The sequence below is a fragment of the Furipterus horrens genome, unplaced genomic scaffold (assembly GCF_987537825.1).
Source record: "Furipterus horrens unplaced genomic scaffold, mFurHor1.1.pri manual_scaffold_13, whole genome shotgun sequence".
Lineage (NCBI taxonomy): Eukaryota > Metazoa > Chordata > Mammalia > Chiroptera > Furipteridae > Furipterus > Furipterus horrens.
In genome coordinates this window covers 24,554,073-24,572,206 of record NW_028327183.1, presented here as the reverse complement: position 1 = coordinate 24,572,206, position 18,134 = coordinate 24,554,073, and the positions used below count along the sequence as shown (strand labels likewise).

Genomic DNA, 18,134 nt, shown 5'->3' with positions numbered 1-18,134 from the left:
TTGTATGATTTTCATTATTTTCTGAATGTTTGAAATATTTGGTGAAAACCAAACCCTCTGGAGTTACCTAGTCAGCTTTTGAGTATGCACCCTTGCTGGAGACTGGCTCCTGGTCCCCTCTGGCTAGTGTGACGGAAGCACAATACTGCAGAGTTTTGCAAGGAATGGGAGGGGGTGCTCAGCTGTGGTGCTGACCCGGCTGAGAACAATTCTCTGATCTCTTACTGTCTTTTCTGAACCTGGGAAATCACCTAACACTCCTGGAGGGCTGGGATTTCCCTGGTAGCTCCTGCAGCATCCCACTGAATCTCCTTGGCATGTTAACAAAATGGGCACAGTTATACTTCTATACTGATTCTTCGTGACAGTTAACTCCTAGACTAAAAGAGCTCTTGTTAAGGAAGGTACCCTCTCACTAGACTCCTTTACTTTGTGTATTATAAGAAAAGAGACATACATAGCAGGATTTATTTATTATATAGCTAAATCATTAAAGAAGGTACCCTCTCACTAGACTCCTTTACTTTGTGTATTATAAGAAAAGAGACATACATAGCAGGATTTACTTATTATATAGCTAAATCACAACTTTACAATACATTCAAAGGGGGCTAAACGAGAAGTGTACAATAGTTTAAATGTAAAAATAGAAAATAACATCCAAAGGATCAGTTATATTGGACTAGAATCTTAGTAATCATTAAAGAGTAAAGTGTTTTCAACCCAGTGTCACAGATTGGATTTGGTTGTAGCAGAGCTATTCACATGGATTCTGAATGACAATCAGAAGATATTCCTTATCTGTGGAAAGATATGGGAAAAATTAATCCACTCTAAAAATTAAATATAATAAATGAATACTTTAGCTAATCTGCTTTTCTCTTTGGAGCATCACTTAGACCTTGTGTGGACCAATGGTTTCCCACCTTGGTTCCACATCAGAATCATATGTCGAGCTTTCAGAAAATACCATTACCTGGGGCCCAGCACAGAGATTCTGATTTCATTGGTCGGGGGTGGAGCCCAGGTAGCAATCAGTACTTCTGTAAAGCTCTCCAAATGATTCCCATGTGCCGCCAGGGTGAGGACACAGATGTAGGAAAAGCTTTAGTTTATGGGTAATTCAGATTTTACAGATGAATTACTATAGAGAAGTTTATTCTAGACTAGATTTAGGAGCATGAGTCCTATTTTACACTGATATCTACTAACACTGTAAAAGTAATTCCTTCACTGGAAGAAGTATTTGGGTGGCTGTGAGCTCCCCCAGGGGGAATTTGGGACTCTACAGGCCTTTGATCCACTCCCTAATTTATTTGCTGGACGGGAGACACATCCCCCATTCTCCAGAAAATCTCCACACTAAGTTCACCCAGCAGGAGACCTATATCTCCTAAAGTTTTCTGATTACTAATAATAAATGCAAGTGGGAAAAATTCAACTTCTGCAAAGGTCAAATTCATCACCCATGTCACAAAATTTTGAAGTTGGAATTTTCAGGCTCAAACATGACTTCATTTTGTAAGTGTAGAACATTATGTGTCATATTACATATTAAAATTTATCTGTAATAGTGTCAACAATACTCCTTATTCTTTGAAACAAAGGTTTTATATGATAAAGTAGAAAGATGCTTTAAATATGAAATAAAATGCCAAAGTACCTGGAGCTACCATGATTTCATGCTTCTTTGATCTGATCCTAAGGAAGGTTAGGTCATTCTGAGGGTCAATATCACGGACTGTGCTCTTGGCTTTCATTGTCAGCTGGTGAAGGAGGCCCGCGTATTGAACTGTTGTTGAGTTGTCCAAGGTTGTTCGGATCGGGATGCCTGTTACGAGATTTAATTTGGGGTTAAATTTTTTTCTTATTATAAAAGTAACATGCACATTGTAGAAATATAAAAGATGCTTATAATTGCTAGGAAGAAGAAAAAGTGATGGCTGATATTACCCACCAGTAACAATTTGAGTTTATTTTCTTCCAATCATCTTGTCTCTATATAGATTTTACAAATTACTTGGGTCAAAGTATAATTACAAGTTTGATGATTGTTTTTTCAATATTGTTTTAAATGGCTATACATTTACTACTTTATGGATCTATCATAATCAATCTCTATTGTTGGATTGTTAGGTATTGTGTTTTTGTTCTTGTTGCTAATGGTGTGATAACGTTTTTGTGCACAAATCTTTTGGAAGTTGTTAACTGATTATTTCAGTACTAAGTGAACATATTACTAGACAAAAATGCATTCCCCCTAGAGTCCTGTCTACTGTGAGTCTGCTTTGCAATGCTTGGTCTGTGCTAGTTTTCTCTCCTGAGGCCAGAATTAGAAAGGGATATCACTGCACACACTAGAGAACATATCAAAAGGGATTTTCAAAATTTCTTTGCAACATGCAGTATTTAGCAAACTTTAAATTTTATATTAGAAAACACAGCAACAAAGACCTGTGGTCTTCCTGGGCACTTCCTGGTTTGCACTCATTCTTAGTGTAAGCATTATTAAATTTGGCTATTTATGTACTCTATTGCTCCATGATACATGTTTAAAACAGAAGCTATTAATTTCACTGGGAGACTCTAGCTAGACAAATATGCAAGTATAATTCTATTCAGTTCATCTCAATCTAGCTTAATGTGGGTCGCTCAGTGCTTATTAAGTAACAGGTGCTGTGCTAGGTATTTTGCATATATTGCATCTAATCGGAAATGGCCCTCGGCACTTCGGGCCAAGATGGAGGTTTAGACTGACACGCTCAGCCTCCTTCTACAACTAGAAAGGAATACAGCTACCTCAAAACAAAAGATAACTAGAAATTCCAGAAAATAAAACTACACGGAAGCCCAACGTACAAAGTTATAAACCAGTGGTGCTCCTTGGACAGGTAGGAAGAGTGGAAATCAGGCGGCGCTGTTTGCAGTAGCACGAGGGACAGCGGCAGGAAGAGCAATCCCGGCTGCAGTCGAGCCCCAGCAGCTTCCGACCCCAATGCTGGGAAAGGCAGCCCCCGCATTGCCTCTGATGTGAGGCCCAGAGGGCGGGAGGACAGATCCTGGTCTCCCAGTGGAGAATAACGGCAGGAATCCATCTTGGACCGCTGCCTCCACACAAAGCACCACAGCGCTGCGAAAAAGTTTGCGGATCGCTGCTGGTTGCTGGGTAGTGACAACAAGGGGCCACAGCGCAGCAAAAAAGGTTGCGGGTCACCGCCGGTCGCGGGGTTGTGACTAGTGCACAGGCTCCGCCCTCTATAGCCTGCCCCAGAAGCAAAGCAAAACACAAATCTGTCAAAATGAGGCAGACAACTATAGAAATCCTGGTGATGCAGGCAACAGATGAAGAATCTGACAGATGAACAAATAAGAAACCTATTGGAGGCTCAATTCAGAGCTATAGTCATGAGGTGGCTTACAGAATTAACAAAAGATTTGGAACGAGATGAGAAAGGACTGAAAGCCACTCATACTGAAAAGAACAAAAACACATACGAGACAAGTGGTGAGGAAATAAAATCCAGAGATCAAATCAACAAACCAGAACATAGAGACGGAACAAACAGTCAACCAGTGCAGAGAGAGGAAACGGGAAGCAAGGAAAGTGAGAAGAGGATCAGAAACCTCTGGGACAGCTATAAGAGATCGAACATACGGATTATAGGTTTGCCAGAGGGTGAAGAAGAAGAACTAGAAATTGAAAAATTAAGTGAAAATATAATAAAGCAGAACTTCCCAAACTTGGGGAAGGAAATAGACTTACAGGTCCAGGAAGCACAGAGAGTTCCAGAAAAACTGGACCCAGGGAGAACCACTCCAAGACACATTATAATCAAATTATCAAAAATTAAAGATAGAGAATCTTAAAAGCAGCAAGAGAGAAGAAAAGAATCATGTACAAAGGGGTCCCAATTAGACTATCAGCCGACTTCTCAAGGGAGACCCTGCAGGCAAGAAGGGACTGGCAAGAAATATTCAAAGTAATGAAAATCAAAAACCTACAACCACGAATACTCTATGCAGTGAAATTGTCATTCAGAATAGAAGGGCAGAGAAAGTGCTTCCAGGACAAAATAAAACTGAAAGAGTTCATTAGATCCAAAGCACTATTATATGAGATGTTAAAGGGACTGGTTTAGAAGAAGGAGGATCAAAACTATGAACATTAAAATGAAAACTGCATCACAAGAACCAACAACAGAAGCTAGGGAAGTGAAACAAAGGCAAACTAAGTAGGCAATGAGAGTGGGAAAAGAACTATAGGTATGGGGAACATATTGGGGGGAGGTCAGCAGGGAGGGGGAAGGGGGAAAGGGAGGGAGATGGCACAGGAATTAAGAAGCATAGTAGGAGGGAGTGGAGTAGACAGGAAGATGTTGAGAAGAACTATATGCACAACCAATGGGCATGGACTAAAAGGGGGGGATAACTGGAGGGAGTGGGGCCACCAGGTGGAGGGGAGCAGAGGGAAGGGAAATTGGGACAACTGTAACAGTATAATCAATAAAACCTTAAAAAAAAAAAGAAATGGCCTTCGTATTATTTTGAGAACTACCACAAAGCCAGGGAATTCCAGGAATTTGACTTGCAAATGAGTCTTTAATTTAGGGGGACATATGAAGGTGAATTGAGATCACTGTTGGATTCTTCAGGTACCTGAATGTGGCCAGTCAATAAAAGAGGCTAACATGGTTCTTGGTTTTCCTTCAGAGAAGGTAATTTCAGAAACTGTTAAGCAAGATGAGCACTTCAAGAGTGGAACAGCATTACAAACTTGGGCTTTTACCAGTTTTTCATCAAACTCTTAGAGAGCCTCAACTCTGACTTTGAAACAGATTTGTTGCTTTCTCTCTTAAGAAAATTCTTGCCTCTAGAATAGGTCTTGCCAAACACTACAAAGACAACATTTACAGGAAAACCTACTCAATAAATAAGGTTTTATATAACCTTGTTAATTTTTGTATTATTATTTTTTTGCCACTCCCTCCACCCTCCAGAAGTCAGTTTTGTTGTTCACACCTGATGAAACATCAAAAGGCATGTGTCTTTAACAAGCAGGAGAGTGAGATATAGCAAGCACTCAACCTTGTAAGAGCACTTTTTGATGAATAGTCTTATTTTGCATCCTCAATAGTGACTACCTACAAAGTCGGCATTGCTCAGTGTCAAAACAAGAAATACAACCAGGATAAATTATTTAAAATGTAGATGACAAGATTATGAATCAGATGCTCAGGCCTATTTAGTTAGTCTATCCATGATCCAAGTCAATAAATAAAACAGCTAGCCTTTCTGCATAGTAAGTACATACTGTGGAAAGTCTTGGAGTTTTTCATATCCCCTGCAAACACTTGAAAAGAAACAATCAACAAATATTTGTGGAGTTCTTGCTTGATCCCGTGCAAGGTAATTAAAAATAATTTATTAACAAGTAATTTTAGCACATGGTGTAAAATTCGCCCCCTTCCCGTTCTGAGAGGTAACCACTACTCCTCATTTCTTTGGTATCCTTCCAGAGGTACTCTAAGTCTATTCAAGTATGTTTATGTTTGAATTCTTTAGTTGAATCATTTCCTATTCTGCACCTATTTTTTTTCACTTAATACACTTTGGAAATGGTTCCATTCAGTACATGTAAGGCTAGGTCATTGATAATGACTACGTAATATGACTGTCAAATGAATGCTTTGTAATACATGTAACTAATACATCCTCCTGACTGGCATTTAGGCTGTTCCCAGTCTTTGGCTTTTATAAACGAGGATACAGAATATGTCTTTGGGCATGCCATTTCGTGTTTGCATTTATGTGTAGTATGAATTCTTAAAATGAAATTTCTAGAACAAAGAGTATGAATTTGACATGGCTGAATTTATGGCACTCCTTTAAAATGACTATGATTCTAGTAAGCTGTTACTTTTCCACTGTACATTTGTACTTTAGTTGATAGATTGTATTTCAGAAATAAAGGGAGTTGGCTGGATGGCTGATCAAACCTAATGAAATTCAAATAATAGATTGTTAGAAATGTCAGGAATATTTAAAATTAAGAGCCTACAGAAATCAGGCTTATATAAATAAGAGTACATGACAGACGTGATTGCCTGGGAAACACACACACATATACAACATACCAGTATCGAATTCAATGTTCAGTGATGTAATATTATAAATAATGAATGGTTTTATAAATGAGAAACCAATATTAACAAAGAATCTTCTCTAATAAAAATGTATACCATTCAGTATTGGGCTAAATAGATTAGTCTACTTTATTGTCATGAATAGGGAGTCTATGTTTCAATAACAGTGAAACAAAAACACTATTTAACATGGCATATGAAGAGGTCTAAATGTATAAACATGGTAGAAGCCTTGCCTAATCACAAATAAAACACAAAAATATGTTAAAATGATTTGCCTAGAATTAGTGGACTAACACCACTATCAGAGAACAAGAACATGTAAACATCATCTTAGTTAAATATTTTCAGCATCAAATTTCATGGGACTTCTGAAAGCTACAAAGCTGCACTATAATAAATGGTACTTTCATCTAAAATTGAGTAGGCTGTTGAAATGAAGTATTTTATTACATTCTGGTCACACAACTTATACCACATGCTATTAATAAACATCCTTGTCATACACTCTGGTTATTAATAATCTGATCATAAAAATAAGCCCCTCATTTACATTTTTGGGAAAAAGGTTAATTTGGATTTCAGAAAACTGCGCTGAATCCTAACACAACCTAATCCCCATAGAGGTTAATTAGAAGAAGTTAATAAGTCTTAAAAATAATATTTTGTTGCCTTTGGATGAGAAAAGTGTTGAGAAACCCCAGGAAAATAGTGTAAAAATCACTCTTAATTCCATCACTCAGATATAATTACCATACCTCTGCCTTTTCTTCCACATTTATTTTAACTGTATATGTGTGCCTGGCTATATTTTTTTAATTAGAAAATGTTGGATATGGCTATCCTTGATTTTCTTCATTTAATATTGTATTTTTCCATGACTAAATATTCTTCAACATTTTAAACAGATCAATAGTTCTTCAAGTAAATATTACATAATTTAAAATTTCCGCTACTGTTGGGATAGATTTATTTACTTATTTGTCTATTTATTTATTGCTACTCTACATGATGCCTCATAAGAGTACCCTTCAAACCTAAATGTTTCCAACATTAATTCTTAGGATAAATTCCCAGGATTGGTATTACAGATCAAAGAGTATGATATTTTGCAGACATTTGGTGCATATTGCTAGGATTATGTTTTTTAAACTAAGATCTTCCAAAATAACACATAAGTCATCCTAGATGTCACAGGGGAATGCACCAGTACTGGGCTGAAATAGTCACCCCCCACCCCAATTCAGGTCTACCCTAAACCTCAGACTGTGACCTGATTTGGAAATAGGGTATTTGCAGATATAACTAATTAAGATCAGGTCACACTGGATTAGGGTGGACCTAATCCAATGATTGATAGCATTAAGAAGAGAAAACAGAGGCATGGAGAGGGCGATAGAGGCGGGGACTGGAGGGATGTGTCTACAAGCCAAGGAATGCCAAGGATTGCTGGAAACCACCAGAAACTGGAAGATAGGCAAGGAAGGTTGTTTTATAGAGCCTTCAAAGACAGTTTGGCCCTGCTCACACCTTGATTTCAACTTCTAGCCTCCAGAACTGAGAGACAAAGACATTTTTTAAAGACACTAGGTGTCTGGTACTTTGTTATGGCAGCCAAAGGAAAAGACTATAGCGCCGCTGTGAAGTGACAAAGATAACCCATCTTATGGGGGAGTAGCAGAGTTTATGCAAATGCATGGACCTCAAATCAATTCAACCAGAACCATGCACTAGGGTTTGATTGCTTTCTGGAAATATTAGGCATAGATCTTGACTTACTTGTAGGGCTCATCTTAAATCCATTCCCTCCTGATCGCTGTAGCTGGGTGTATTTTTATATTAACTTGATGTTGAGTTATGTTTAATTTAATCTTATTTTGTTAAACACATCAGATGTTTTGTCTGTACAAATCAATTAAAAATTCCCACATTCTCAGAACTATTTATTTATAATTCTATGAAGTGTTGGGTATTGTGCCAGGCACTTGACAATCATTATTTCACTTACCACAACTATCAAAAAAGTAGGTTATTTTCCATTTTTAATAAGAGATTGAAGTTCAGAGTTTAAACAGACTTTAAATTGTTTAAATTTTAAGGCATCAATAAATATTGATGGATTTTCTCCAAAATAATGGTTAGCTGTGAGATTCTGTTGCCAAGCACTAAGCTGGCAATGTGTCAATCCATTGTTGCATAAATTATATGAAGAAACTACTCATATTTCGACTAATACTTTGGGATTTGTGGCACCTTTTGCCATTACAAATGCCTGAATTAGCAATGAAATGAGCAAGATCCTTTAAGAGGTTGCCCAATAGCTTAGCATGTGGCAGGCAATATGCCAGAGGAATGCTCTGTGGATTAATAGGGACTGTGGAGTAAGAGCAAGTTTCTGGTGTAAGTCCAAAGATTTCATAGGTGGAAATGTATCAGTTCTTCTTATACTATAGCCACAAAGACTATGGTATAAATTACAATTAATTTTCAAAGATTTTATTAAATATGGTAAGGAACAATTTCATTTAAAATGAAGAGTGAAACTCTGTACCTGCTATAATGTTAAAACAAAAACAAATTGCCAACAATAATATTTTCCCTATCTTCAATATAGAAGTCTTATTGGTATTCTTGAGATGATAGAAGAGTTATCAAAGCTTTCAAAATTAGACAATGCATAGCATTTCTTAGCAATATATAGATGTTTTAAGACATGTCTTATTTATATTTATATCCCTCGTTCTTAGTAGAGTGCTTGGCATGTAATACTCGATGGATGTTTGATAAGTAAAGGTTATTGCTAAAATATAGAAAACACACTTTTGGGCTTGTTGTAAGGTATGCCACAACAAACAGTAACTTGGTTGGCCCCTGCAGAGGTCAAGAAAGCAGTTCGTGATGTATTTACCTTCTGCATTTACAACCATCGTTCCAATAACCCCTTTATGGCTTTGTATCCTCTTTAGGGTTTCCTCCACCTCTGCCTGTTAAGAGATCAGAATGGCAATTAACCAAAAGGATCTTTGTGGTTATCCCAAATCCTAAAGACAATATTATATTTGGAAGGATCCCTACTCTCCTATCTCTTTAACCTAAGGTATGGGATGCTATGATCTCAGACTTTTGGAAGAGACCTTTGAAATAGTCAATTCCCATATACAGACCAATATAGTAGGACCCCTGACAGACAACCTTGACAAATCACTTGGCTTGAACTCTTCTACAGTTAGAAAGTTTATTGCCTCTCAAAAGCTCACTCCATTTTTGCCTGTCTCCATTTACTGGCAGAGTATTCTTTACTTTGGACAGAAATTCTCCCCTGACCATCTTTCACTCATTGATCTTTCTGTATTTGTATGGAAAATCCCCCTTCTACATTACGGTTTTTTAATATTTATAGAGCTGTATCATTGCCACTCTCTAAGTACCCCTCAATGAGGAGTCATATTTTCAGCCTAAAATATTACCTATTTGGGAGTTCAGATGATTAGATTCAGGATATTCTATAAAAACATATTCCTGGATTCCAAGAACCTCTTGGTAACTATGGCCTGGTTCTCAGTGCAACCTGAATGATTTACCATGAATATGTTGGAAGCCCATTATTGGGTTTTAAACTCAGCTTTCTGAATGAATTTTATGCATAAATTATATTGTAGCAGCTTTCTTTCCTTCTACAAATGCTAAAATCAAGAATAGTCTTTTCCAGCCCTGGCTGGTGTGGCTCAGTGGATTGAACACTGGCCTGTGAATCAAAGGGTTCCTGGTTCAATTCCCAGTCAGGGCACATGCCTGGGTTGCAGGCCAGGACCCCAGTTGGGGGTGCTCCAGAGGCAATCACACATTGATGTCCCCCCCCCTTCTCTCTATAAACGAATAAGTAAAATCTTTTAAAAAATTAAAAAAGGAAGTATTTTCCAAAGTGGCATATTGTTCATAACTGAGTAATAACTGGCTATTCAGAATTCAAACATTATTCTGTAGAGTCTCTTGATGAGGGTTTGTGATATTTTCCCCCTCCCAATATCATACAGGTGAACACTTACTTAGGGAAGACAGTTTTCTTTTGCACCTGATGTGGGCGAGAAAACTTACTTCCTTTTTTGTTACCACTATCCAGGTGTTTTCTGAATTCCAGGCATTTATGTACTAGATTCACAATTTTTGGCATTAGGAATACTATTTGTATTATTTATCTAGTATGTTCTTTAATTTATTTCACTTCTAAAAGCTTAAATGAATGCATTTTCAAAGGAAACTATACATCACTATCAGAAATGGATATCTGGTATGATTAGTCATAAACGGAAATAACCAAGAAAAAAAGGGGAACATATTAATGAAATTTCTGAGCCTGAGGTCTGTTCTTTAGTGAAAAACTAAAATTGCAAAGTGTTAGCTGTGTAACGACCTAATATTGCCAAGAACTTTCACCTGGATATGATCGAAAGGCTGAAAAAAAAAAAAAAAAAGAAATGAGGAATAACATTCTCAAATGTGATTTATTCTGTGCTTTTTGGAATTTCTGAGCCATCTCAAGTAGCAACTAATGTTTGCATCTCACTTTGGGAAACACTGCACTTAAAGCAAAATAGCTGTACGTAGGATCCATACTTTGTCACTTTTTTTTTTTTGCCATCTCTAAGACAATGTCCACAGCTCCTTACAATCACTGCCCTTGTTTACCCTTTTCTCTTTTGCTTCTCTCCCAAACGCCTCTCTCTGCTCTTCCCAGCCTTTCCTTCTCTTTTCCCAGTTGTTTTCGCCTTTTGTGATTTCTGAGCCCTACTGCTACAATCTCTTCATCACCATCCTTTTCATTCTCCTTAAAACTCCTCGCTTTCACCTTACTCTTCTTCAAACTTTCCCCAGTCTCTTCTTCCCTTTTCTTCCCTCCCTCCCTCCTTCCTTTCTTTCCTCCCTATTCTTTCTCCTCCCTTTCCTCCTTTCTTCTTCCTCTTTATTTGCTTTTCTCCTCTCTCAGTATCTTCTTCTTCTCCCCTCTCTCCATTGTCTTGCGCTCCCTGTCCCATCTCTTCCTGTTCTTTCAGGGTGATTTGTCTTTCCATCTCGCTCCCCCCTTTTCACGCTTTCCTCGCTGTAGAGATCTCTCATCCCTCACAAGATCTTCTATCTCCTCAATATCTCCTCTTTCTCGACATATCTCCCCTCACCAAGTACCACTTCCAGAGCCCCCCTCCCCCCCAAGATATCTATGCCCCAAGATAGCTTCCCCATCTACACAGCTTCTTCCCCGCCTTCGTGGTCCTTCTCTCGTCCCTCTAAGGTCTCCCAGTCACCCTTCGAAGAAGCTTATGGAGACTCTAGCCTTCGCCGCAGCCCCGGCCGGGCCTGGATCGAGCTCGGGAGGAGGGCAGCGAAGGCCCACGCGGGTCGGCAGCACTGGAGCAGTGGGTCGTGGACGGAGACCCCAGATTTACCATCGAGCTGACCGCGAAACTCCGGGCTCAGTCCGACGCTACAACAGCCTGGGATGTCAATAACGCTTCCAGCCGTTGCTAAGAGACAGGGGAGGAAATGACCTCCCGGAAGCGTCAGTGCCGCGCCTGCGTGTGCAAGGGTCGGGCAGCAGCCGGAGAGGGCTTTTCCGCCCTCAAGTGGCCCGCTCCTCCCGGCCGCCGTAGGCGGGGTTTGGACCTCGTGGCCCCAGCGCTCACCTGGGTTTCACTCAAGCCTGCGGGGCGAGGAGGCCGAGGAGAGGAGCGGGGCTTATGCCGGGTTCCGGGCTGCAGGTCATTCGTACATTCATTCATTCATTCATTCATTCATTCCTTGAGGTACGCATTAATGTAACAGCCACTTCCTCATTCAAGACCACCTACCACGTGCCAGGCTCTCTTCAGGTCCCAGGGTATCTTCTAGTTCGGCAGACAGACAAAATGCAGCAAAGGGATACCTGCCCTGGAGCATACTCAGGGGAGGGTCCCTGTGACGCTGGGTTTGGGTCCCTTTATATACTCGGTGACAAGCGGCATGCTTCCTTGTGCAACGCTGATAACGTTTGTTCCTTCGCCCTACATGGATCATTTAACTTTTTTTTTAAATTAAAGAATAAATATATCTTAGCATCGAATAGTGCAATGATATATATGATATCCCCACCCTCAAAACAGCAGGGTAAGTGCCATCTGGCATCTTACGTTCTCATCTAGTTGTAGCACCGCTCTTCACTCAGTTGAAGAGTTGCTACTTACCAATATTTTTGTTTAATCCATTAGGATCTTTCTTTTGTGGTCATTGTTAGCAGCAGTTCTGAGTCACTGAAAAACTGCAGGTGGTAGTGATGGAGTTCCTATAAATTGCCCTAGAAGAAAGCATTCCACTGGGTATTAAAGAACTGATGGAGGAAATAAGTTAAAGATCAAGTAGGGATAGTCAGAAGTCACTTGACCTTTTGAAGGGCATTGATAATATCCTGGTAGTCTGGGAGGCAGAGATCAACTGTTGTGTGAAGGGTGGCAGGAAAATTTTGCATATGGAGTCCTAAAGTCCCGGGGTTTGAAGAAGGCAAACACTGATTATAGGCACAAGTTATAGGTTGGGAATGCATCCCCATGGGGACCATGCTATAAGGACTCTATAATACTGATTATTTGGACTCCCATTTCCTGAAAGCAGTCTCACACCAAGGCATCCTTATTGGTAGGAACATCAGCTAGAATCTGAATGGGCACTTGTCAGAGATGCTCTGAAACAACTTTGAACTTGTTAGTAATTTTGGATTAGATAATCCATTTGAACTCAGAGTCTTTCATTTTATGACATTAAATTATGGACAGAAACATTCTGAGGAAATTCTGGTCACTCTCATCCTCCTCTTTTCCCTCCAAGAAACTCATGCTTCCCAAAAATCCAGGTCACAATAGCTAACTGGTCTCCTTTGTCACTCAACAGCTAGAAGTCCAACCAAGATGATTTGGAATGGACAGCTAAGCCAGTGGTACTGGCTGTTGACTGTAAAATGACTGATGTTGGGGCTCTCTGGGTGTATCTGATCAAGGAGATTCCTACCTGATTGTGTAGCCATTTGTTTTGCTTATAAAAATCAATGGCAGTGCACCATTTCTTTTATGTCAATCAGCTTTAATGAAGGAACTGACTGCATATGCATGGAGTGTGAATCCCCTCATTTCTGGAGTCAGGGTGTCAAACCTGTTCGATAGCTGACAGCTGTGATTAGAGCAAAGAAAGACTCCAGCATGAAAGGCACTGACAGGAGTACCCAACTGCTGAAAAAGTAATAAGAAGTAGCCAAACCGACTTCTAAACAACGGTCAAGTTTGACTCACTGTGCACAGGAAATCAATGAGGAGAATATGAGCCATTTTCTCCGTATCGATTTTCACTTCTAATTATTCCTTGGAGGTAGCTTGGTTTAATTTTTATGCCTTTTAGGGACTATAATGAATATCCAGAGCTGTGCTATATAAAGTCGGCTGGCAGTGTGTGACATGTTCCCTACCCTAGTCTCAATACATGTGAATTATCCCTTTCCCTTCTACTTTTCCCACCCCTTCTTTTGACCTACATTAAGTGCTAAATAACTTTGAATTTAAGTGAAAGAATTAATGAATAATACTTTTTGAAAGTACTCTGAAGTGACTCCCAAATTTGTGGTATATGTAGAGACAAAGTCCACAATTCTTCACATAATTTTGTCAAAATAAGACGATTTTCTTCTGAGATCTTTCTCTTTGATAATTTGCTACTGTTCTCTGTTTAGCCTAAAGAAATCCAGGTAACTTGATAGTCTCGAGTTTTCTCTTGGGATTTTCTGTACCACCCTTATCTCTTTGGCATGCCTTCCTAGCTGGCACATACTATAAGCGGGGCCGTGGAGTATGTTTTGTGCCCATTTTCTCATAAAGTAAGGCATTGTTTGTCACTGGTACTCTACTTAATAATAGTAAGGCATAATTAGATGATGTCAGTGATAGCAATAAGGATTCCACATAACTGACCTGATGCCATAGAATGACAGGATATAGATTTAGGGTTTCAGAAGATCAAACATTTTCTACTTCTTATTAGGACAAAGGCACCTTCTAGGGTGATTCTTTCTAGAGCTCAAGTGTAACTTAAGCATTTACTTCCCATAAGGGACTCCTCCCTGTTGGAATTAAATGGTTTCCTAGGACACAGAATTCGGCATTACATGCAGCTAGGGTTGATGTCTCTAGATTTGTAAAATAAACTCTCAGGCCTTTTGCCTCCTCATTTGTAAAATAGGAAAGATAATATCTACCTTAAAGGGTTTATGTGAGGTTTAAATTATATTATATGGGTAAAATGCTTGGCTTGTACCAGGTGCCCAATATGGATCATTTAACCATGTTTCTTTCTTGTGTCTTCCTTTCTTTAGTTCATCCTTCCTCCTTCCCTTCATTCCTTTTCTCCACTGTCTCCCTCATCTTTCTATGTTTCTAGCCTTTTCTTCTCCTACTTCCCTCCCATTTCTTTCCTCTCTCCCTTTTAACTATTCAATCTTCTTTTCTTCACGCCCTCCCTAGGAAAAATATCTAGAATTTCTGTTGTTGACTTTTTTACTAAAAATGTTTTTCCATTCTTCTTTTATTCCTTTTGCCTTGTTATTCACTTAGAATATTCATCTAATGTAATTAATCTACCTCTAATCTCATTTTTTCACAATTCCCATTTTTAAACTTTAGCTCCACAAGCAGTTCCCATCTCAGTGCCTTGCATTAAATAGGTATTCTCAGCACCTGAGCATTGGGGGCAAACTGTAAATATTTCCTAATGTATCAATTTTGTTCAAAGAAAAAAGGGCTGATGGGAGCAATAAATCCCATGCACTTGATGTACCTTCTAATTTTCTCCTGATAATCCAGTCCCAAGGTCTCTGATCTATTTTTTTCAAGTTCCTTGATCAACTTAAAATTACTTTCACTGGTAGGTATAATACATACAAAATTTAGATGCACAAAACAAAGGTAGGTCAGTGAGTTACTAACAAAAGTTCAGTGTATAAAACAAAATGTATAGTTGTTGAGTTACCACAAAGTGAACTCCTGTGTAACTCCCAATCAGGTCAAGAAATAGAACACTGCCTATATTCCAGAAGATTCCACATGGCAATTCCCAATCATTACTCCCACACTGTATGGCTTGAAAAGCCAAAAATATTTATTATCTGTCTCTACTGAAAAAGTTTGCTGATACCTATAATAGACTCTTCCTCTTTTCTTTTGTTTTCAAAATATGTTTGATGGTTGAAAAAATAAGATTGTTCAGGGTTTTCAAAGTATGCAAATATAATATATAAAGTAACTACAACATAAATTTTTTGGTAAAGAGACCTATAGAGGGTAAGCATCTTAAATTCCACTTGAAGTGTTCAAGTATTGATTCTAAGTAGACTGTGAAAAATGAGGTATGTAATCCCTAGAGTAACCAATAAAAAGTATACAGACATAGTAAAATAGCAAACAGATAAATTAAAATGGAATACTAAAAATTGTTAAAATAATATTAAAAGGAAAGGAGAAATCAGTGGGATGGAAAATAAATGGAATAGTCTGAAAACAAATGATACAATTTTAGAATTAAATCCTGATACATTGATGATTACATTAAGTGCAAATAGTCTACACACCAATAAAAGAGAGAGATTGGTCAGAATTAATTTGAAAAATGTTAAGTTGTTTATGTTTTTGGAAAGACGGAGTAGATGCACTTTTCCTCATTCCTTCCACTATATATAACTAAAAAATATGGAGATTATACAACCACAGCAAGACTCTGAAAGATGAGAAAATCAGTATGAATGCCCAGGGAACTTTGGACCCAAAGAATGACATGACTACACATTACCTGGGTTTTATTTTGGCCTTATATATTCCCATCTTGGAGGTGAAGGAGCTGGTTACCCAGAAGTGTTGACAGGCACAGAAGTTTTAAAAAGTCCCAACAAAAGCCTATTCTCTAGCCAAAAGTCCAGGAAAGGGACTGCCAATAAGACAGAAACTTAGGAAATAAACACTCTTCTCCAGCCAAATGCCACAGAGGGCAACTGGAGAGTACAGACTTCCTCTCTCATCTTGCTAACTCTTCTGATCACCCATCAGGGTATTGTTAGAGAAGGCTGAGTAGGGAGTTAGGACTTTCACCCTACTGGGTGTTGGTAGTCACCCTCCCCACTCCCTCCAGCAGTTTTAGTGAAGTCGAGGTGGGCAGACTGGATTGCCACCCCCACTCTAGCATATGGATAGTTACATTAAATATAAATAGCTCAAATATACCAATAAAAACACAGAGATCATAGTGGATTAAAAAAATGATTTAACTATATGCTGTCTATAAGTAACTGACTCCAAATGCAATAATATATGCATGTAGAAATATAAAAGGATGGAAAAAGATGTATCATGTAAACAATCCAAAGAAAGAGTGGTTATATTAGTATCTGATAGACTTCAGACCAAAGGAAATTACTAGATACAGATAAATATATAATGATAAAATGGTCACTCCACCAAGAAGACATGACAAATCTAAAAATTTATGTATCAAACAACAAAGCTCTAAATTATATAAAGCAAAAAGTAATGGAATTGAAAGAAGTAAACACATTTTTAATGATAGTTGTAAACTTCAATGCCCCTTTCTCACCAAATGATAGAAGAATCAGACAGAAAATTACCAGAGATGGAAAACTCAACATCTTCAACTAACAGAGTCTAGTTTACATAGAATACTCCAATCAACATCAGCAGAATCTATATTCTTTTCAAATGCCCATAGAGCATATACCAAGATAGACCACATCCTGGTCCTTAAGACAAACCTCAATAAATTTAAAAGACTTGAAATCAAACAGAGTATGTTCTCCAATTATATTAGAGTCAGGCTAAAACCAATAACAGAAAGATAACAGGAAAAGCTCCAAACTTGGAAAATTAGCAAAACATTTCTAAATAATCCATGAGGCACAGAGGCAATCTTAAGGGAAATAAAAAGAATTATGTCAAATTGAATGAAAATAAAAATACAACATAAAAATTGTGGGGCACAGCTAAAGCAGTGATGAGAGAAAAATTTAACAGTAAATGCTTACATTAGAAAAGACGAAACACCTTTAATAATGTGATCTTTCACATCAAGAACTTAGAAAAAGAAGAGTGAAATAAACCCAAAATAAACAGAAGAGTGTAAATTATAAAGATAATAGCAGGAATCAAAAATTAAAACAAAAACAATAGAGAAAATCAATGAAAGAAAGATTTGGTTTTTTGAAAACATTATTAAAGTTGACAAAACTCTAGCAAAATGGACAAAGACAAAAATGGGAAAAAACAGATTAGCAGTATCAGGAATGAAATGCGGAATGCCATACATACTCTGTAGATTAAGAAAAAGGGAACACTATGAATAACTCCACATACATACAGTTGACAACTGAGATGAAATGGACCAATTCCTTAAAATTGCCCACCACAAAAACTCATCCAATATGAAACAGATCATTTGAATAGCTCTGTATTATTGAAGACATTGAATTCTTAATTTGAAAAATTCCCCCAAAGAAATCTCCACTGGAGGTTCATTAAATATTTATATGAAATGCTTGAAGAATAAGAAAATAGAAGGGGGAAAGCTTCCCAATTCATTTTATGAATTTAGCATTATCTTGACACCAAAACCAGACAAAGACAGTATTCCCCCTGCTACAAAAATGAGGAGAAAATGGGTTAATATTCTCCATGAGTACATGCATAATCCTTAACAAAATATTTGACAGTAGAATTTTGATAGTAGAATTTTATACACACACACACACACACATGCATGTACACATGCATGTGCTGTTACCAACTGGAGTTTATCCCAGAGATGCAAGGCTGGTTCACCATTCAAAAATCAGGCAATGTAATTCACTATATTAACAGACTAAAGAAGAAAAATAACCATGATGCAGAAAAATAATTTGACAATATTTAAGATTTATAATTT

The 18,134-nt window shown here is 38.0% G+C and overlaps 1 protein-coding gene across 1 annotated transcript; it reads right to left on the bottom strand.

The window, feature by feature from the left end:
* Positions 1 to 309: 309 nt before the first annotated feature.
* Positions 310 to 11,670, bottom strand: DYNLRB2 (dynein light chain roadblock-type 2). The gene is made up of 4 exons (XM_090259865.1): positions 11,585 to 11,670; positions 9,052 to 9,127; positions 1,664 to 1,831; positions 310 to 801 (listed from the first exon to the last, which is right to left on the bottom strand). The coding sequence occupies exons 1-4, from the start codon at positions 11,585 to 11,587 to the stop codon at positions 758 to 760; spliced, it is 291 nt and encodes a 96-aa protein (XP_090115991.1). The 5' UTR covers positions 11,588 to 11,670; the 3' UTR covers positions 310 to 757.
* Positions 11,671 to 18,134: the final 6,464 nt, after the last annotated feature.